Source organism: Helianthus annuus, chromosome 9, assembly GCF_002127325.2.
Source record: "Helianthus annuus cultivar XRQ/B chromosome 9, HanXRQr2.0-SUNRISE, whole genome shotgun sequence".
NCBI classification, from domain to species: domain Eukaryota; kingdom Viridiplantae; phylum Streptophyta; class Magnoliopsida; order Asterales; family Asteraceae; genus Helianthus; species Helianthus annuus.
In genome coordinates, this window is record NC_035441.2 from 131,318,614 (window position 1) to 131,338,871 (window position 20,258).

General features: G+C 34.5%; 2 protein-coding genes across 4 annotated transcripts; both read right to left on the bottom strand.

Moving 5' to 3' along the window:
* Positions 1 to 166: 166 nt before the first annotated feature.
* Positions 167 to 8,504, bottom strand: LOC110878740 (renalase). The gene is made up of 10 exons (XM_022127101.2): positions 8,027 to 8,504; positions 6,048 to 6,311; positions 4,519 to 4,645; positions 3,838 to 3,899; positions 3,532 to 3,753; positions 3,329 to 3,450; positions 2,618 to 2,756; positions 2,337 to 2,535; positions 1,801 to 1,922; positions 167 to 393 (listed from the first exon to the last, which is right to left on the bottom strand). Exons 1-8 carry the CDS (start codon positions 8,384 to 8,386, stop codon positions 2,377 to 2,379), a joined length of 1,455 nt encoding a protein of 484 aa, XP_021982793.1. The 5' UTR covers positions 8,387 to 8,504; the 3' UTR covers positions 167 to 393; positions 1,801 to 1,922; positions 2,337 to 2,376.
* A 2,252-nt stretch (positions 8,505 to 10,756) lies between these two features.
* On the bottom strand, positions 10,757 to 16,304 carry LOC110878737 (serine/arginine-rich SC35-like splicing factor SCL28). 3 transcript variants are annotated; one of them, XM_022127095.1, is made up of 7 exons: positions 16,052 to 16,304; positions 14,918 to 14,995; positions 14,630 to 14,794; positions 14,496 to 14,557; positions 14,352 to 14,391; positions 11,595 to 11,898; positions 10,757 to 10,927 (listed from the first exon to the last, which is right to left on the bottom strand). In XM_022127095.1, the coding sequence occupies exons 1-6, from the start codon at positions 16,255 to 16,257 to the stop codon at positions 11,628 to 11,630; spliced, it is 822 nt and encodes a 273-aa protein (XP_021982787.1). In that variant the 5' UTR covers positions 16,258 to 16,304; the 3' UTR covers positions 10,757 to 10,927; positions 11,595 to 11,627. The 3 variants fall into 3 exon arrangements, with proteins under 3 accessions (XP_021982787.1, XP_021982785.1, XP_021982788.1); XM_022127093.1 differs by having other exon boundaries at positions 11,595 to 12,024; XM_022127096.2 differs by having other exon boundaries at positions 11,595 to 12,024; positions 15,125 to 16,270.
* Positions 16,305 to 20,258: the final 3,954 nt, after the last annotated feature.

Genomic DNA, 20,258 nt, shown 5'->3' on the forward strand with positions numbered 1-20,258 from the left:
TTAGTTTTGTAACTTTGTAAATAATCAAATGAATATGCATATTATTTTCTAAACTTAGTTGCACTTTGCTGTGATTTAATACACTTCTTTCTGTGTAAAACATCAGTGGTTCCATTGAGAGAGAGAAAGAGGAATCAATACATGAGAGAGACGGAGACGCAAAGTATGAATCGAACAACAAAACATAAAACTTGTGTAACCTTTAGACTAAGTTATCTATGTCTGATGTAGAATGCTTACTTGACAACAAAACCTTTAAATGTCAGCTAACTACAGCACCTGAGAGTTGCTACACAAACTATATAATACAACCCTAAATACTTTTAGCAGCAACGTTCTACTCTAGATTCACCTTATTTTCAAAGGAATGCCACCATCTTCACTTACGCGCGCCTGTAGACAAAGCTTGATTAGTCCATGCAATTCACGTTTTCTATTTATTTTCGGAAAGGCAATCATCTATACTATATAATAAAAGAAACCAACTTTGGGACACATGTCGTTCATTGGAGCCATCTATTTTTTAGTTTTCTCGTCTTTATCTCCTACTTAATTATTAAAAATTAATATTAATTAAAAGATAATTACAAAATTAAAAACAATTCGTAATCGTATAGGAGATAATACAATCTTTTGAAATATTTATTAGATTTCAAAATTATTTATCTCGACATTAACAAAAGATGTACACTAAATATAAATTAATATAATGTAAAGAGTTAAATATCATTTTAGTCCCTGTGGTTTGGGCCATTTTGTCAGTTTAGTCCAAAAGTTTTATAATACACAAGGTTTATAAAGATATAATAAGATATAACTTTTTATTGATTGGTATATAAAATTACATGTGCTCAACCCATATAACACATGAGGTTCTTAAAAATGTAACTTTTTTCATTATTAATATATAAAATAAAATTTACTCAACCCGTACAATACACAGAGTTCTTAAAAATATAACTTTTTTATTATTTAATATATAAAATTACATTTATTCAACCCATGTAATAAATGAGATTTTTAAATATATTTTTTTTATTATTCGGTATGTAAAATTATATTTATTCAACCTGTGTAATAAATGAGGTTTCAAAAATATATTTTTTTTTATTTGATATATAAAATTACATTTATTCAACCCGTGTATTACACGGGGTTCTAACCTAGTATTAAACTGAACCAAAAAGGGAACAGACCAAACTACACAGGCATGGATCTTCAAGATGAAGAGGCCACAAGGAAATATTTACAAACACAAAAAACTATAATCATATACATACATGTATATAAACCAAATAATTGAACTTGAACCGAAAAGGAAACCACTGAGCTTATTATTTTCGATTTAGTTTAGCTTTTAGGGTTAGGCTTTGGGGGGTTTGGGTTTCGTTTTTTTTTTTTTTTTGGGGGGGGGGGGGGGGTCGGTTTTTTCGTAGTGTAATACTAATTTCTTTTTGTATTTTTAAAATGTAAATTTACAGCCAAAAAAAATGGGTGTGTTTTTTTGAGATTTTTTTTGGAGTTTTTTAGTTTTCTCATTTAAATGAGTTTTCTCATGATCCATCCCCTACAATACTATAATGATATAAATATATAAACCATATAATTAAATAACTAATAGATAATAAATGAGCCAAGCTTGAGCATGAAAAATTACTAATGGGTCGAGCTCGAGCATTAGATGGGTTAAAATTGCCACCTTTATAACCAGCAGCCGAGAATCAGATTGTCGAAGCTAAGATAAGCACCAATGTCATGAAATTTTACTTATATGTAAAAAAAAGATCAGACATGTGGTACCTTGCACATCGAGGGGTATTGGCCAATATTACGTTTAGTAGCATAGTAAACTGTTATAGCAATAGCACCAAGAAGGGCTTCATGTTATGACAGTAGGAAGAGATGCTAATATACTCCAAAACCTGTAAGGTCAAAATGAAAAATTAATAGACTACTAGCCTGAGGTTGGGCATACCGTACTTATTATTAAAGGCATACAAGCTAACCGAATCACTGTATAAATAATCAAGGTAAAATATGTTATACACTATATTCACCTGGTGCTCATAAACCGTTAACACTGATCAAATCGGCCGGTTCAGCCGGTTTAATGGTTGGAATTGGCCGTTTGACCATTATTATCTTTTTATTTTTGGAATACGCAATCATATATATATTTATATTAATACAAACAAACAATTCAAAGAAAAAATGTTTAAATGGTTCAAAGTTCAGACCTCCAAAACTGAGCAATTTTGACCTGTCCGAATCATTAATACAAAAGAACATATGTAAAACAAAAACGATGATATGCATTGAAAGAAAGATGAACTTACAACTCGAGGAAGGATTCACGATTCATGTCCACAAGAATATTTACGCTCCAACTTGAACCTCAGCCTCACATATATTCTTATTGGACTCTAACCCTGGGAACTGTCCGATATCATGACCCTGCAGCGGATGGAAATCCTCATGTAACCCAACGGCAAACTCATCTGGTCGTGACCCACCACTTTTTAGAAAATCTGCAATCTGTATAGTGAATGATATACCATTTGAGAGAGAGGATGAATAAAAATGAATAACTCAAGACACGCGTATAAACAGAACTTACATGATTTCCTAGGGATAATCCACTTATGGCTGCAGCCTCTAAACTGGAACCAAGTAGCCAATCGCCACAAATACCGGTTCTTCCAAGAGGATCAAAGATGCACGGAATACCAGGAGTATTTGTAGGAAGAGCTGCACCCCTGCATAATATAAATTATTCCCACTTAACTTGTGTAATGCCTCATGCCAACACTATACATATACTTACGTCGGTGGGCCAATCCCACATAGCCAAGTGTCGCAAGATGATTGGTCCACAATGGTTTTACTTCTTTTACCCTTTAACTTTGTAAATATACATTTTTAGTCCCTCTATTTTAACTTTGCTAATATACATGTTTAGTTCCTCTACTTTAACTTTGCTAATATACATCTTCAGTCCCTCTGCTTTTATTCCTTTTAGTATTTCGTTTTTTATGTTTTTTTTTTCTCACTAACGTGACGAACCAAACCAACTCCAGCCGAACAATATTGTTACCGGTATCGATATTCAGCACCGGCATTTTTTTGCTTTTAGTATTCGTCTTTTAGTGTTTTTTCCGATATGTATATTGATGTTTCGAATTTCGATGTTACTTTTTCCCGTGGTTTTATGTTATCTCTTTTGGCTGCTACACCGAGTGTCGGTATTGTACTAATAAGCAAACTTCCGCCGCTACGCGCGGGTAAAATTACTAGTAATTATAACAAATGCAATTGCGGAAATTCATACCACAATTGTACGCGCGTATACATTGGCTTCTCAAGTGATCCAGTTTCTAATCCTAGGGCATTCTCAACACCTGCAAGCATCAGTTGTTTCACCTTCTCTGCCGTTGCATTAGGAATATTCTCCTGGTAAAAACTCGAGTCAAATTGGTGGTCATATTATGGAGTCTTAATTTGCAGATAGGGAGTATATAGAGAGAGAGAGACCTGTGGAACTTTATTGCGTTTTCCAAAAGAGGCGGTGCTGAAAAACGTCCAACAATGAGGTGGTCCCGCATTCGGAGAAGTAGATAGTTTTTGTGTGTCGTTTCCCATCCATGATACTGAGTCGATCCCTTTCACAAACGCCCCTTCGAATGGAGCAACTGGCAAAGGAAGAGGATCTTCGAAGGCGGCAAGAAGAGCCCATATGCTACTAAGCTCCAGTCGCTGTAAATATTCACCATTAATAACCACTGAATAATTGTATGAAAGTCGAAGGTTATGAGAAACTCTAAAATGCTTCATATCTACCTTCATCTGCCTTGCAATAAGTGGTAATCCCGATGTAGAGAGTAATCGGTTAGCACATTTTCCTGATGATACAAAAAAAAATATTGCATCATAACAGTGAAAGTATGATATGCTTATTTCCATAGCAGGCAACCCTCCTTCAAGGGTCTTGATCCCAGAAACGAATTATAAAGTTTTAATTTCAAACAATAAATGTACGTTAGAAAAATCTCTAGATTTGTAGAAATTCTAAGTGTATATTATTAAATGAAAACTATGTATGAGTACTTACATAGAATTTTTTTGTTTGATTAATTAGAGACTAATAGTTGCTTCAAAATCTGTTTAGGGGGTGTTTGGATGAGGCTTCAATACATAAATTTTGGCAAAAAAAATCCGTCTATGATTCTGAATATTTAGAAATGATATTGTGAGAACTGATTTCTAAGATAAATGTAAGGTTAACTAATTATCCCTAGCGTAAATCAACTGATTTTCTTATTATGATTTTTCAAATCACCGTGAAAACATCCTATAGGTTAGTATATTTCAGTTTATAACTAACTTAATAATTGCTCAACTCGTTATTTTTTTTTATTTTAGTTTCGTTAGTGAAAAAAGTATTAGAGAGCAATATTCATAAACAATGAACATAAGCATGACAAAATATATAGAAATATAGTGTATAAAATATGACATTACCATTATGTGCAATAACAGTGGCATCAAACTGTCCACGATGTTTTCCGTTCTCACTCAAGTGCCACATTCCATTATATGGTTCAATAGAGCTTATCCAGCATGGCCGCACTACTTCAATCATGGAACTCTGAGACACATATAAACTTTCCAGCTAAGCGGCCATTACCCAATATTCATATTACTATTTTAACACATTCATCATATGATCTTATTTTAATTCAATATAGCCTAATACACCAATCTACTGTGAGTTTGATTAATGTCTTTACAAGTCAGAGTTAAAGATGGATCGTAACATCAATAATCAATACCAAAACCAAAACCGAAAACAAAACAACATAAATCAATGGAACTTAGAGATCAAAACATAATTGAGGTTTGCAATTAAATCAATCCATATTCAATGTTTATGTCCCAAAAAAAAAAACTGTCAAGAAATAAAAATTTGCCAAAACTGAAAGTTGTCGAAATAGGAACTTTCTGAAAATGGCTAACTCAACAAAAACGAGCATCCAACCTTCAAATGCAGCTCCGAAAACCCGGGCCCGCGTGAGGCAGTTTTTGCACGCACTCGTTTTCGTTTATTTTTCTTTTTTCTGCTTCTGCGCCTCAGCACCAATTTTGCGCCTCAGAAGCGTTTTTTTCCAAAAAAAATCCATTTTTGCGCCTAGGCTACCACCAGGCGCTATACGTGCGCCTCGCTGCGCCTAGGCGCGCGCTTTTTGCGCTTTTGACAACATAGAATAAAAGAATTGATGCAGGAGCAGGAGCATCTTCAGTCAAGCCCAAATAATTTATAATCTTTTATCATTTGAATTTTAATGTTTTCTATCTAGTTCCCTATTTTGTGGGGATTTGAATTTCCTAGTTTATCTATTTTATTAATTATAAATTAGGAGCTAGGGTTTATTGTTTAGTTAGTTTTTGGTTGATTATTAAATAAAAAGAACTGTGTTCTTGGAACCACTGGTTCAATTTATTGTCATTGATTACTAATCGTTCTTGAGCCATTTGATTGCATGCGAAACTGCATCAAGAATAGTGACCAAATGAGAGTTTTTGCCTTGATAAAAATGGCAATTAAGAAAGAATCCATCATATTAAAATGCATTGGAACAAAAAACCAAGCAAACAAATTAAAAGATATATTACTCGACTTTCAAGAGGTCGATCACAATTTTCTTTCGGAGAGGTAAACCAACTTTCCACTAATCAAATTATGCACAAAAAGAATTAAAACCTTAAAGCCCTACATTTGGATTCTCTTAACAAGAATCTACATAATATAAATAGGATTCCTAATCTTTAGCTACTAAATAAATAACTTTAGAACTTATCTAATAATAATGAAACTAATAACTAACATTACCTACTAACAGTAATAATCCAATGCATCTATTTGGGTTCTATCATACTACGACAATCATATAAATATGTGTGCATAGATAAGAAATGCTAACATATGTCATGATGTCCGATCCTGTGGCGTTAAAGAAGCATAGTAATTTATAAAAACGAGGTATGTGTACCTGAGAAAGTATTGAATCTGCAAGGGTACGCATGCCATTGACAGCTATATATCGAGGAGGGGAAGAAAGAAATGGGAAAAAATGACCGCCGGCTTCAAGATCTCCAATCACCCCTTGTGACTGGCGTACCAAACCTTTCTCGGACCATTCATTAACCAACTCACGAAACGCAGAGTTACTCACAGTAAAGAATTGGGCCGCATGGTCAAATACCATTTCATCAATATTTCTAGTGCCCATTCTTCCCCCAAGTCCATGAATCCCCTGAAGTTACACAAGCGTTACAATCTTTACAAATCTTTTCTATTCAACTATGCCTAAGCGGTTTGACTTGTTAACTTCTAAACATTAAAATATAAAGATATTGTCGTCATCGCTAGTTAGGAGGCGTTTGTTTTTACAAAATTGCTAAAAATAGTTATAGATGATATTTTGTGTTGTTAACTTCTAAACACTAAAATATACGTCATCTCTAGTCAGATTTGTTTAATCGATGGTCTAATTTGTTCAAGTACTCAAACCCATCACTCAATTGATGGTCAAAGTTGTTCAGTCAGATTTGGAAAACTCATCAAGCGCACCGCACATTGGTTAGCCGCATCACATGTGCAACATGGAATTGCATTGCATCAGCTTCAATGATGCATTTCCATCACCGCCATAGTTATCAATAGCGAATAGCGGTCAATAGCGACAGACTACCTATATGCTACGTAGCGATAGCGATGAAATAGCGCCCGCTATTTCGTGTTTAGCGATAAGTTAGTAGATAATTCAAAAAATAAAAAACAACTATTTATAATTTATATATGCATTTATAATGTTAATTTTATACTTTTTATGTATAAATTAAAAAGTTTAAGGACCAAATGTAAACTACTGAAGATAGAGGGGGTTAAATGTTTAAATACACAAACTACTTTTACACTTTTTAAGTAAAAAAATACAAGTTTTAGGGACTGAATGTAGACCAGTGAAAGATAGAGGGGTTAAATGTTTAAATACCTAAAGGTATTTAAACTTAAAAGCCTAAAACACTCATATACGCAGCCGCTCTCTTCTTCTTCCCCCTTCTTCCTGGTTTCCGGCTGAAAACTGCACCGTTGCCGGAATTTTTCGCCGGAATCCGCGTCGGAAGTCGCTATATCGTCGTTATGTGGTCGATATGTACCTTGTGGCGCCACGCTATTCGCTATAGCGGCCGCCATAAACGCTATTGATAACCGCATCAAGCATACCGCACATTATGCGTGCATTATTAAACCAAGCTAGAAACCATTTATAGACAATAAAATTTCCACAAAACTAACCCCCATACACTTGTTTGAATAAAACTACACAAAAGGATTTCAATAAAAGTAAACACCTCCACTAATAAAAATTATCAAGAATAACTAGTATTCTTGCTTAAGGTATAGTATGGACCAACTAACTCACATCAAGCTAATAAACACAAAATATTAAAGGAGTTAAATGCCATTTTAGTCCTGGGTCATTTTGCCAGTTTAGTCCATAGGTTTCATTTTTCGCCGGAGGGTCCAAAAAGGTTTCACCATTGCCATTTTAGTCCACTGGGTTAACTTCATCCATTATTGCTGTTAACGAGAAAGACAATTCGGTCATTTTATATGGCCGAATTGCCCTATAGTTAACATAATTAGATTTAAAATGACCAAATTGCCCTTATCGATAACAGAAAAAATGGATGAAGTTAACCAATGCACCAAAATGGCAAGGGTGAAACCTTTTTGGACCCAGGCGAAAAATGAAACCTTTGGACTAAAACAGGCAAAATGGCCCAAACCAAAGGGACTAAAATGGCATTTAACTCATATTAAAACAACTATCTGTTACTTCAAACAAGTTTCTTATCCCCTTTAAACGCACACCAACTGTTCGACAGAATGCCTCACCGAACCACAACCTCAACACTCACAAAAAAACAAACTTAAAAACAAATTACATGAATTACCACATACCGTATCGAAAACAGTGGAGCGAACTCCTCTCTTCTCCAACTGAAGAGCACAGAGAAGACCAGACATTCCACCACCAATGATGGCGACAAGAGGGTCGTCACTGACAGGGGCAGTGAAAGTAACTTGTTCTTGTTTGAAAGTTTTTTTCAAGACTGACTTCCTGGAGCTCCCGTAAGATGACCTTCTTCGATAGGGTTTCTTGGGTCCATCCATTGAGGAATAAAGAGTCCTAGTGGTGGTGGGTGGTGTGAGGAAAGTGAAAGTGAAAGTGGGGTGTTTGAAGAATTTAGTGTAAGGAAAGTGGTGGGTGAAAGAAGAAGTGAGGTGGCGGTGGTGGTGGTGGTTGCAGGCGGTGTGCATGCTGGATTTTGGTCGGAGGATAAGGTGAAGAAGTGAAATTGAAAATGGGGATATTTGCAACTGACTTCGTTTTCTTTTTTGTTTTCGTCGTTAAATTATCTTTTGCAAATTATATATAAAGCAAATATTTTTTATTTTTGCAAATTATATATAAAGCAAATATTTTTTTATGTGAATATTTTTATTTTGAACTAATGTTTATTGTAAAAATATTTTAACCAATATTTAAATCATACCGGGATGACCTTAAAAATGGTTCAACCGGTAGAACCGAGTTGTATCGGGTGATTCAACCGGATGAACTAGATAACTCTATAATTTCATAGACATACATACATACATGAATTATATTAACATAACTTATCGGTTTTAATTTTTTTCACTAACATAATAAATTATAATATAACTATTATCATGTCCTCTTTCTTTTTCAAGTTTCAAAATACAATCTTTCCAATAGCATTGCTTTACCCGTATAGACATACATACGTACGTACGTACGTACGTACGCGCGCATGCGCACCAAAATAACTCTAGAATACTAAAAACCCAAACCAAAATAACCATGGGCCGGTACCGGTATTAAGGTTCAAACCGGTATACCGGATTTTACCGCTGGTACGAATCTTATGCCGTTTCACTTATTTACCGGGGTGTTTCGTACCAGATTTGCTTCCGAAACCAGTAATACCGGTGTAACCGGCCGGTATTTACCGGTTTTTAAAACACTGTGTAAAACACCTTTGGATAGTATAGTTGGATTAAAAATAATTAATGAGATTCTTAAAAGGTTTTTTTAGGTCGGCTAAGGTACTTTAGTGTTAAACTTTTAGCAATTTATTATCTTAATTCGTTGATTAAGTAGATATTTTTTTGTTTTTTAGTATGAAAAGAGATGAATATCAGTAATATGACAACCTGTAAAAAGTAAGACAAATAAAAATAAAAAGGGCAAGTTAACGTTACTCTATTTTAATAATACAAATATACACAGATGATTTTGATATAATAACTTGTCTCACGTGTGACGAACAAGTATTATGATTTAAAGTAAAAATCCTAAATATTAGTTGTGTATAGGGAGTAAACAAGTCAATCAGGCTTACCAAAACTAGAACTAAACTAGTTATTAATTTTACGAGGTTTAATTTGGCTCCTATATTATTTAGACAAGATGGTATGGGGGCCGGCTGAGGCCCGACGACGGGCCTCATTCCTCTCTCCTCACACACACACACATCTATACATACATACATATATATATATAAAGGGGTTCATCCCCCACCTCCTAGGTCCATCCCCTTCAAGCCCCTCCTACGTGGCGCCGACGTGGCGGCCCATCCGCTTGGAGATGAGGCTCTCCATACCCACTAGCCTTACATATTTAGTATATAGATATAAATAATATTTATTGTTATATTATATATCATGTTAATAGATTTAGAGATTAACTATTGTACAAGAGAGTAATTTAATACAAAGTGTAAGAGAGAATGGTATTTTAGGAAAAATCAATATTTTTAACTCATAAATTCAATTCCTCACGATTTTCAAATGAATATCATTTTCATTAGATAATATTTAAAAAAAATACACCAAATTAACGAGCATTTCATTCTATTTAATTTGAATATGCTATTGATATAGTTTTCTTATTTTTTTAATTTTTTTTATAGAATATGTGATTACACATTCAATATAAATCATCATGTGATTTAACATTCACTATGATTTGTTATACTTGATGTTACACTTATGTTTATTACGTGATTACACATTCAATAATAAGAACTTAATTGCTTATGCTTAATTACGTGATTAAATCTGTAATATACGGCATTATGTTGTTTACATATTGATTGGTTAGTGTTTTGTATTGCATTGCATTTATACTTAATTTGTGATTAGACTGAAAATATTAGCCTATACATCATGTATTTTGTTTTTTATTACAGTTAGGGCGGTGGGGGTGGAACGTTAATGTTTCGTGATGGCCAAAAATAACGAGTGATTGACCTTAGAACACCGCCGTCACCATAGTTTATAACGAGTGAAATTTATAACGCGTGGATTTTATCACGCCGTGGAAAGTGGAAATTGTGAGGGAACATGGGGGTTTATTTTTGGGTGTTGTGAGTGGTGACCACCGCCACTAAAAAAGGTTGTGAGTGATGAACTAATGGTTGATGACATGGCAAAACTTGATTGGATGTTTGTGAGTGATGGAATTCTATCACTAGTGACCACCCCCACTCCCCTTATGGTTAGTACGTAATTACGTAATCAGTTAGTAGATTTGGCACTACTATTAAAGTGGTTCTTGATTATTTGCTGCTTCTCATTAGAACTCTTATCTCACATCTACAAGTATAAACAAAAATACCAGAAAACATATATTGGCATACTGCATAAGCATATATAGCAAAGTAACATTACATTCCCAAGGCATGAAGAAGTTAAATTGTATCAAAGTTCAAACCAAAATTTTAACTTTCTGAGCAGGAAAATTTGGTCACTGTCTTTCTATCAACCACCATTCACCTGCAAAAAAAGTGACCAGAATACACACTCAAACATTTCAGTCATAGTAAACGACCCGAGCCGCTCATGAGCTTCTTGACATTGGATCACTAAAAGCTCGAATAGAACCAAACTTAAACAAGCCTGAACCTAAATTAAAGCTCATTTAACAAACGAGCTCGAGCATGAGCTTCATACACTGAGCTCGAGCCTAACAAGCCTCTTATTTATACAAAATATAACAAATTTTATTTTATGTGATAAATACATCACTAAATAACAATTATTATTATATATATATATAACATCATGATAAAAGTGATCAATTTTTATATATCTGGTTATATACACAACTTTTAATTATAGATGTTATAAATAATTATACAGTTATATATGATATATATATATATATAATTTTAATAAATAATAAACAAGTCGAGGCTGAGCCAGCTCGAGCTAGAAAAAGTTAACGAACTCGAGCTCAGCTCAACTCGTTTACACCCCTGACACACTTAGAAGATCATTCATTGACGCAGAAAAGTTTCGTATACATCACCAGGTCAATTATAATAACTAAAAACACAAAATCAATTATTGGCAAATCCTTACAAAGCCTGAAAGATGTTTAACTCATGTTTAAATTTAACTACTATAATCAGATAATAAAATCATTAAAGGATAAAAATACCTGAAAGAGATGAGGTTGAGAAGGATCCATTGACTAATAAGGTGGAGGGGACCTAGACCTTGACCTTGACCTTGAAAGCCGACCACCACCACCACCACCACCAGCCTCATTTGACTTCCAGTCTTGTGCAAGCAGCGGTTGTGGTTTGTCATGAGAACTGCCTCTCTGGTCTGTATACATCGACCCCCTGCCATTTCTCCCAGGACTTGAACGTCTAGACTTGTGTCTTCTACCATCATCATCATCATGAGGTGGTGGTGGTGGTGATATAGAAGACCTTGAATGCTCATTCCGACCTCTATCACTGCCATTTCCCCCAGGACTTGAACGTCTAGACTTGTGTCTTCTACCATCATCATCATCATCATCATCATCATGAGGTGGTGGTGGTGATATAGAAGACCTTGAATGCTCATTCCGGCCTCTATCACTGCATGTAAAGTCACATCCCATAACTTACCATAACTATGATTTGGATTATACCAACGTATTTCACTAAATAAAGACAAACATAATATCTAATCTACTTTGAATAACAGCTGAAAGAAACAACCCTAACTCGTAACTGCTGTGGGTTGGGCATAGAGTACAAGCATTGTGCTAGAGATATTATTACCTTTACCCGACCAGTTGGTAAAAAAAGGGACGGTTATAGGTTAACTTTTGTTCCAAAAGCAGGGTCCGACTAAAGATCTTTATAACCAGTTTGTGAAAGCTTTTGCAGTTTCATCTCAACCTCTACAATTCCCAACAATACTTTTATGTGGTGGTGAATAACTGAATACTGATATCCCCCATTCTTTTATTCTTTAGCAATACACAACTGACAAACTTCAATTCTCTTGGGCCCAACTTTAATCTTTAAATTCTTTCTTAACTGTTGGTATATGCAAAGCAATATATTATTATACTTCACACTCAACATCAGATATAATACAACAAAAAATACATGTATGGCACTGTGAGAAAGCGCATAGTCTGATTCTCTTATGCCAGCGGCGTTCTTAAACTAAATACTAGAGCCTAAATGATACCAAAATTTAGTGCAGATAAAATGTATATATGTAAAGGCAATTTCATATATAAACTAAAAAATAATACCAAATAAACCCATTCAAAATACATAAAAACTAAAATATTATATACAATAATTTTCTAAATGTTTCAATAAAGCAATTTAGAAAGTTGTATGCATTTAATTAACACTTCCGCTTACTTCCATCCCGCATAACCTTCTTGACCCATTACATTTGTAGCTAAAATAAATAAAAACATTGGAACCATTTGACCTGTTTCAGATAGAACATAATCCAAATAGACGTACTGATAGATAGATGAGTTAAAATTCCCATCTCTAGTTATCGTACAAAAAGTATAGCTTGAACAAAATAAAAAGAGAGGTATGTTTTAATCCCAATTCCCAAATCTCCAAAGGCTGGATAGTAGATAGTGATCATGAAATCCAGTCTCACCTTTTTCATGTGACTATACATGTCATTAACTACAATACATTTTTAGTTTTGCTTTAATATTGTGCGAGTTTGATTAGAGGGTGGTCTATGGATGTAAAGATAAGATAGAGCTTTCAAATGAGGGCTAATATTTTGTTGGAAAACTACATTTATATAGAGGAGTTAGACATCTACCTACAGCTAAGGAAAGCCAAATGGATTAGTTTCTAGTTTGAAACTAGATGAAAAAACGTCTTGCCCATAGAGCAAGAACTGATAAGTGACAACTACATTCAAAACAGAACATTTAGCACCATGCAGCAAACACAAAAATGTATCTAATTAAAAAGTACCACTACACCTATGAGTTGGTGGTAATTTTACCTACGATATTTTGTTTCCTACAAAAAAAAACAATATAGCGTTTCTATTCTGTTACACAGCAAATTATTTCAGTTTCCAACAAAAGAAAACAGCATTTCTCAAATTTAACTGTGCAAGGTAAAATTAAGCCATGTAACAGAACTGCATGAAGTCGAAATTAGGTTAATTATATGATAAATAACAAACTAAATGGATCAATACTGCCGGTATTGTGGAATCTTTCAAGCAATGAACTCCTTTGAGATGGAAGAAATAGAAAACCTTAAGTGGAATTTGACTTTTTTTTTTTTTATCTTTAGCTTTAATATAAGTTTCTCTCAAGGAACTTATAGCCCACTTAAAAACATGAGGGGTATGTTTGGCATGGAGCTTTTAGGAGCTTCTAGCTTTAAGCTTTTAAGAAAAAGCTCCTACTCAATAAAAAGTCTTGTTTGGTTGAAGGAGCTTTAAGCTTTTAGGTTAGGAGCTTGAAGCTTTTGGTTGAACGCTACTTTGTTTAGAAGGAGCTACAAGCTTTTAGGGAAAAATGACTATTTTAACCTCTAAAAATAGGAAACTTTTTAATGCACAAACTTTCTAAATTTTTAGTTATGTCCATTTTGGTCATTTTATACATTTTATTAAAAGCTCCAGCTACTCTACCAAACACCAAATATATCTAAAAAGCTACAGCTACTAGCTACCAGCTACAGCTACTAGCTACCAGCTACAGCTACAGCTACCAGCCACCAGCTACCAGCCACCAGCTACTTTTGCCAAACATACCCAAGATCTCTAAACAAAAAGGGGAGCTGAAGTACAGATCTAATTTAGATAGAGCATTTTAACTCTACACCTTAACGACTTTGGATGCATAACCAGCCAACGAATAGCCAAAATTCCACAAAACAAAAAAGGGAATCAGGAGGAACATGATCCTAACCTGTAGTCACGTCTGGCAGGTGATAAAGAGCGAGAATACGCTGTTTTAGAAGAGAGAAAATATAGATATCAATGCCATATAGATGTATTTTTTTTCTTCTAAGTTAAACATAGTGTCAATGCCAAAAGTTAAAGTGAAACTAACAGCGGCGTCTAGAAGACCTAGGCGGGGTCCGCCTAGTAACCGAGCCTCCTCCATGACGCCCACTGAAAAAGAAACTAAAGCAATCAGAACCGACCAAAACATTGAGGCCGAGCAACCATAAGAAGAAGAATCACCTAATCTGACTAGTCGATCTCATTTCACGCGGAGTTTTTCTATTTTCTTCAGCAAAAACAATAGCTATTTCACGCCCCCCGATCACACAATGATTTAGCTCATGTTTAGCTTCTGCTGCATCTTCAGGGTTACGGAACTTCACAAAACCAAACCCACGTGGCTCACTGCAATTATCAACAACATATTTTTTCTGTAAAATAAACTCTTGCATTTTGATGAGACTTTTCATAATATACCTACTAATTACTAGTGAAAAAGAGAAGGGCACCAGCTACAGGGAATCATACCCAGTATAATAGTTTTTGGGAAGATAGACATCTTTCACGGGGCCAAAACGTTCAAAAGGGATCCTAAGATCTTCTGGTCTGCACAGACAAAAATTAACTGCTCAATATTTCCCCTTTGTAGTTTAAATCAATCACACCCCTACTACTTACCGTAAAACATACAACACGAAAATTGACAAAGGAGTTAAAGTATCAAACAAGTCTTACGGTGAAACACGCATGTGATACAATGAGCCAACTTGCCTTAGAGTTCTTCAGTACATCAAACTTGGGTTCGAAATTTCTGTACTGGTCACTATTCACTTGACTGACTATGATGACTTGCTAAACTTTCATGCACCATACACAACTATAAGGTAACTAAAGCTAACAAATTTTCCCACGCTAACATGATAAAAATGACATTGTTGTAGGAGTACTAATTATCAATTTAACATGAAAAGAATCACACCCGATGGCTACTTAATCTTGAACAAATCAATAGAGTACGAGACTAGTAACAAAATGAATTTAAAACCAACCATTAGGTTGATCTAGGCCTGCACTTTTACAATGCATATTTTATATAAATTCCATTGCATACGACAGATTAACAAAGCTCTAGCCAAACCTCCTAAAGAATTGTCTTCAGACTGAAATCATAAAAGAATGTTATCAATATCCTGCATGTCCTAATATCTTATACTTTCTATAATATTTTTCAGTTTTGTAACTTGGAAACAATTTAGGGAGTGTTCATTAAACAGAATGGAATGGAATCCAGACGAAATTAAAATGTAGATTTCATTTCTTATGTTGTTTGTTTCAACAAAAGAAGAATTAACATAAAGAATTCCAGTTCCATTCCATTATGCTAAAAGAACATGCCTAACTTCCAAATCAAATTTCAATTCATGCGCAAATTCCAATTCCAATCCTGTACCTAGGTTTTGCATATATACTTTCACCCTCAATATAATTATTTGAACAATAAGTTTTGCGTATATACTCAAAATAATAATCCAACAAAATCAAATTATTCACGGACGCATAATCATCTCTAACACCTAATAATATATAAAATAAAAACCTAGTAACCTAACTAGAACAGAGTTTCAGGTATACAGGCAAGTATGTATAATACGATATGTTAACCTAGAATCGAGGGAGATATTGCGAACGAGAAGACCGCATGGAGCAGGTGAGCGGCGGCGTTGAACGTTGGAACGACGGTCTCGATAGTCATCGTGACGACGGCCGCGAGGATCGTCGTAACGGCGGCGAGACGGTGGCGGTGGAGTGGGTGTACGACGACGGGGACTGTAACTTCTGCTCCGGGCGGACCTGTGGTATCTCCCCATACTTGGGTTGTTTGAATCACGACGACGCAAATTGCCCTAATTAACCAAGAGGGTTAACGTCATAATAAGAGAGTTACAAATGGAGTTTTTTTTTTTTTTTTTTTTTTTTTTTTTTTTTGGGTCAAATGGGTTTGGATTGAAACCATGTATTATATGGGTTGAATAAATATAATTTTTATATACTAAATAATAATGAAAATATTACATTTTTACAAACCCATGCATTGCACGGATTTAACAAACATATTATTTACACGGCTTGAAATGTTAATACATATAATCGTCAATATATGTTTTTGAAAAAATAAACTTTGATATACTATATACTTTTTATTACATTTTACCTTGTTTATTTATTTAGTACTAGATTAGAAACTTGTGTATTACAAAATTATAGATGAAATCTTATAAATACGAGTCACACAGTAGTTTGTTCATAAACCGTTCAATATTTAAATTATTTATTTTTATTGAAAATACATGTTAGTTCACACTTTTTGCAGTATCCTTGAAAACATTTGTTTAAGCAAGACTGGGGATCGAGGAATAAGGTGCAAACTGTGCAATTATGTGGAGGCGAAAAGTATTAAAAATGGAGTTGGAATAGTCAAGGTTATGAGTTTATACCATGACAATTATCTTGAGCAATATGGAGCAACTATTATTGTTTTGTTTTGTTTGAATATGATTAGGTGTAATGGTTTAATATTCGGGACTGAGTTTCACGTTCCTGAAGCAACATCCAAGGCAGCAGTGGGTGTCGGTGGTTTTGATCCGTCTGATGCTTCTCCTTCTCTCGTGCATATGTATAGCATATGAACAAGGAAATATTTGTTAAGTGTCCCTAGCCCTTACTCAGAGGAAGGTTAACGTACATTACAGCTTAACGTACATCACGTACGACAGGTAATTACGCACGTTCATTTTAAAATCACGCACGTTATAACTCAAAAATCCAAAATCACGCATGTTGAAATACAATAATCACGCATATTGAAAACATTAATCACGCATGTTATATAACAAATCACGCACGTTGTTGTACGTGAAATACGTTAACCCGTAATGTACGATATACTTTTTCCCCTTACTCAACTGTTTATTCAAATATTTTTGGACAAAAGATTTGGTTATAGATTCTCTTTGTGATATTGCTCTATTGTCCATCTAAACAACGTTATTGTAGCAGCGTTTGATATGTAAAATTTCTAAAGACTACCTATGTTTTTACACGGGCTTTACATCTAGCAGGTAAAAAAAGGTACATTGCCATGTGCTATTTATTAAAAAAAATCATTTATATAGCAAAGCAAAACACACCTACATTCAAAATATTAAACTCAAATTTCAAACTTAACAAAAGTTTGAAGATGGTTCTGTTAAAAACATATGGTAAGTAATTACATAATCTTGTATGCGATTTTGAATAATTATTTCAGTGATGCATTATCATATAACCAGGTATGTGATATTGTAATAGGTAATTACAAAACATATATTACATAATTATTATAACCATGTATGTAATTACGTATAAACATTTATGTCTCTCCTCTAAAATTCATATGCCGCATTTTGGTGACATCCTATATTTTTATTATAAATTTCTTCGATTTGATATTTCAAAATAAAATAAGGCTTGCATATATACTTTAATCCTAAAAAAGATGATGATCCAACAAAATCGAAGTATTCGACATAAATATCTCCAAAAACCTAATATTAGCATCCCACGATAAGTAAAATTTGATATGTTTACAGTTTACCTGGAATCATATGAGACATTGGTTATGAGGAGGCCGCAGTTTGCGGGGGAGCAACGTCGAATGTTAGAACGATGACTAGGATCTTCGTGACGACATCGCGTTGGTGTTGGTGGACAACGTAGACTAAGACTTCTACTTCTGGTGGACCTGTGATATCTTCCCATAGATTGGTTATGGTGAATGTTTGTATGACAACACAAATTGCCCTAAATAATTATTGGGAGAAAACATGGAACATGTGTTAGAAACCTAACATGTGTAATATTTAAAAAGGTCTTAATATGGGTAATATTTAAAAAGATGTTAAAAAAGGTTGAAACTGATCAAATCATTTAGGGTGTAAGGGGCACTCCCCTAAGAGGGGAGTCCCCTCTCTTAGACCATGTGTAGTGGTAGTGGGTTATAATGTCCCCACCATGGGGCATTATCCGACACGTGGCGTCCTAGTCAGCGATGGGGCATTATAGCAAAAGTGGTGTAGTGGGTATAATGCCCCATAATGCCCCTATCAATCATTAAACAAAAAAAAAAAAAAAAGAAAAGAGTTGATGCTGATTGGCTAGTCAAAAAGCCAACAGTACCATTGACCACAAGTCCAAATCTCATTGGCCACCACCTTCTCTCTTCAGCGTTTTAATTTAAACGCCCACATGCAAATTTTCAAAAAATAACGCCCCATAACGCCTAGTGTAATGGGGTGGGGGGCGTTATGGGGCGTTTTTTTTTCAATTTTTTTTTAAAATCACGCCCCACTACGTATGGTCTTACGCATAACCAATCCTCGTGTGCCACGTCAACTCCCCTCTTAAACTCCCCTAACACCCTAAATTAATGGCGGCACTCCCCTCTTAGGTGACTTGGTTTTTTATTAAAAAAAAAAAGAAAAAAGAAAAATTTTCATTGGTCCATCTCCTCCCTCTCTCCTTCCTTTCTTCGGTGACTTCCCACCGATTTCATTCCCCCAAATACCTCACCGCCTTGATGGCGGCACCCCCCCTAATCGGCAAGCATGTTCCCGCACGGGGTCACCGAAGGTGCCCCGATCCCCCTTAAACTAAACTAAAGCATGTCGGCCGGTTTTCGATTTAAGATTCAGTGTTTTGGTTCATGATTTGCTTTTCACGGGTGGCTTTTCTAATGGCTTGGTCTTGTTTGAGACTTCGAACCAATCGTTTAACTATAAAGTTTACATATTTTTCTTTTTATTTATTAAATACACAGATATGCATATGTATTATATAGACTTGTAAATGAACCGAACGTTTAGTGAACCGTTCATGTATCGTTCGGCGGGAAATTCGTTTATGTTCGTTTATATAGTAAACGAACGAACATGAACAATTTTTTCCATTCATTTAATTAAATGAACGAACACGAACAATGTTTCGTTTGTTCATTTACATTCATGAACAGTCGTTTATGTTCGTTCATTTATGTTCGTTTATATTCGTTCGTTTATATCGTTCGTTTATTTAATTCTTTAACTTTATATATTACTAATATTAAGTTTAAAACTAATACTAAATAGGGTTTAGGGTTTAGGGTTTAAGTTAAAATCTACAAGATTTTCTTTACTATCATGACGTTGAATTGGTGATTTCAAGATGGTGTTTTGGAGTTTCTATTAGACTATAACTTTAACGAATTTATTTACATTTGAAGTTCTTTTTTTATGATGGTTATGCTTGGATATTCCCGTTTACTTTTGATTGGTGTTTCCTCATTGTGTTCCTTAATTTATGTTTAGTTATGCGCGTTTGTGTTTGCTCACTTATGTTCGTTTAGATTCCCTTATGTAAGATTACGTTCGATTATGTTCGTGAATTGTTCGTTTACACTATTAATGAACGAACATAAACGAACATGAACATGCTCCTTTTGTAAACGAACAAACACGAACAAGAAAATCCGCTCATTTAAATGTTCGTGTCCGGTCATTTATTCGGTAAAACTTTAACGAACGAACACCACCATGCCTCATTCGTGTTCGTTCGGTTCATTTACAAGTCTAGTATTATAATCATGAATCATCTTTATCATTTTTAATGCAAACTAACAATTTGAAATAAAATATTAATTCATCAAAATTGAATCCTTCAAATGTCAATTAGTAAAACCAGTAGGTTTGACCGACCGACCCAGCTTGGCCGGTTTGGTTTGTAATTTTCTCAAAATGTAATTAGCAGTTTGGCCAAAAGTTTTATCAAATCCCACTGAACTGAACCATGAACACCC

Excerpts from the sequence above, each read along its gene's own strand:
- LOC110878740 (XM_022127101.2), bottom strand. The coding sequence starts at position 8,386 with ATGCACACCGCCTGCAACCACCACCACCACCGCCACCTCACTTCTTCT. Across the intron at positions 6,312-8,026 it reads GCTCCACTGTTTTCGATACG|GGGATTCATGGACTTGGGGG; the intron begins GTATGTGGTAAT and ends GTGTAACTTCAG. Across the intron at positions 3,900-4,518 it reads CACTGTTATTGCACATAATG|GAAAATGTGCTAACCGATTA; the intron begins GTAATGTCATAT and ends TTGTATCATCAG.
- LOC110878737 (XM_022127093.1), bottom strand. The coding sequence starts at position 16,257 with ATGGGGAGATACCACAGGTCCGCCCGGAGCAGAAGTTACAGTCCCCGT. Across the intron at positions 14,795-14,917 it reads CCCAAAAACTATTATACTGG|TGAGCCACGTGGGTTTGGTT; the intron begins GTATGATTCCCT and ends TGATAATTGCAG. Across the intron at positions 14,558-14,629 it reads AGATCGACTAGTCAGATTAG|TGGGCGTCATGGAGGAGGCT; the intron begins GTGATTCTTCTT and ends TTTCTTTTTCAG.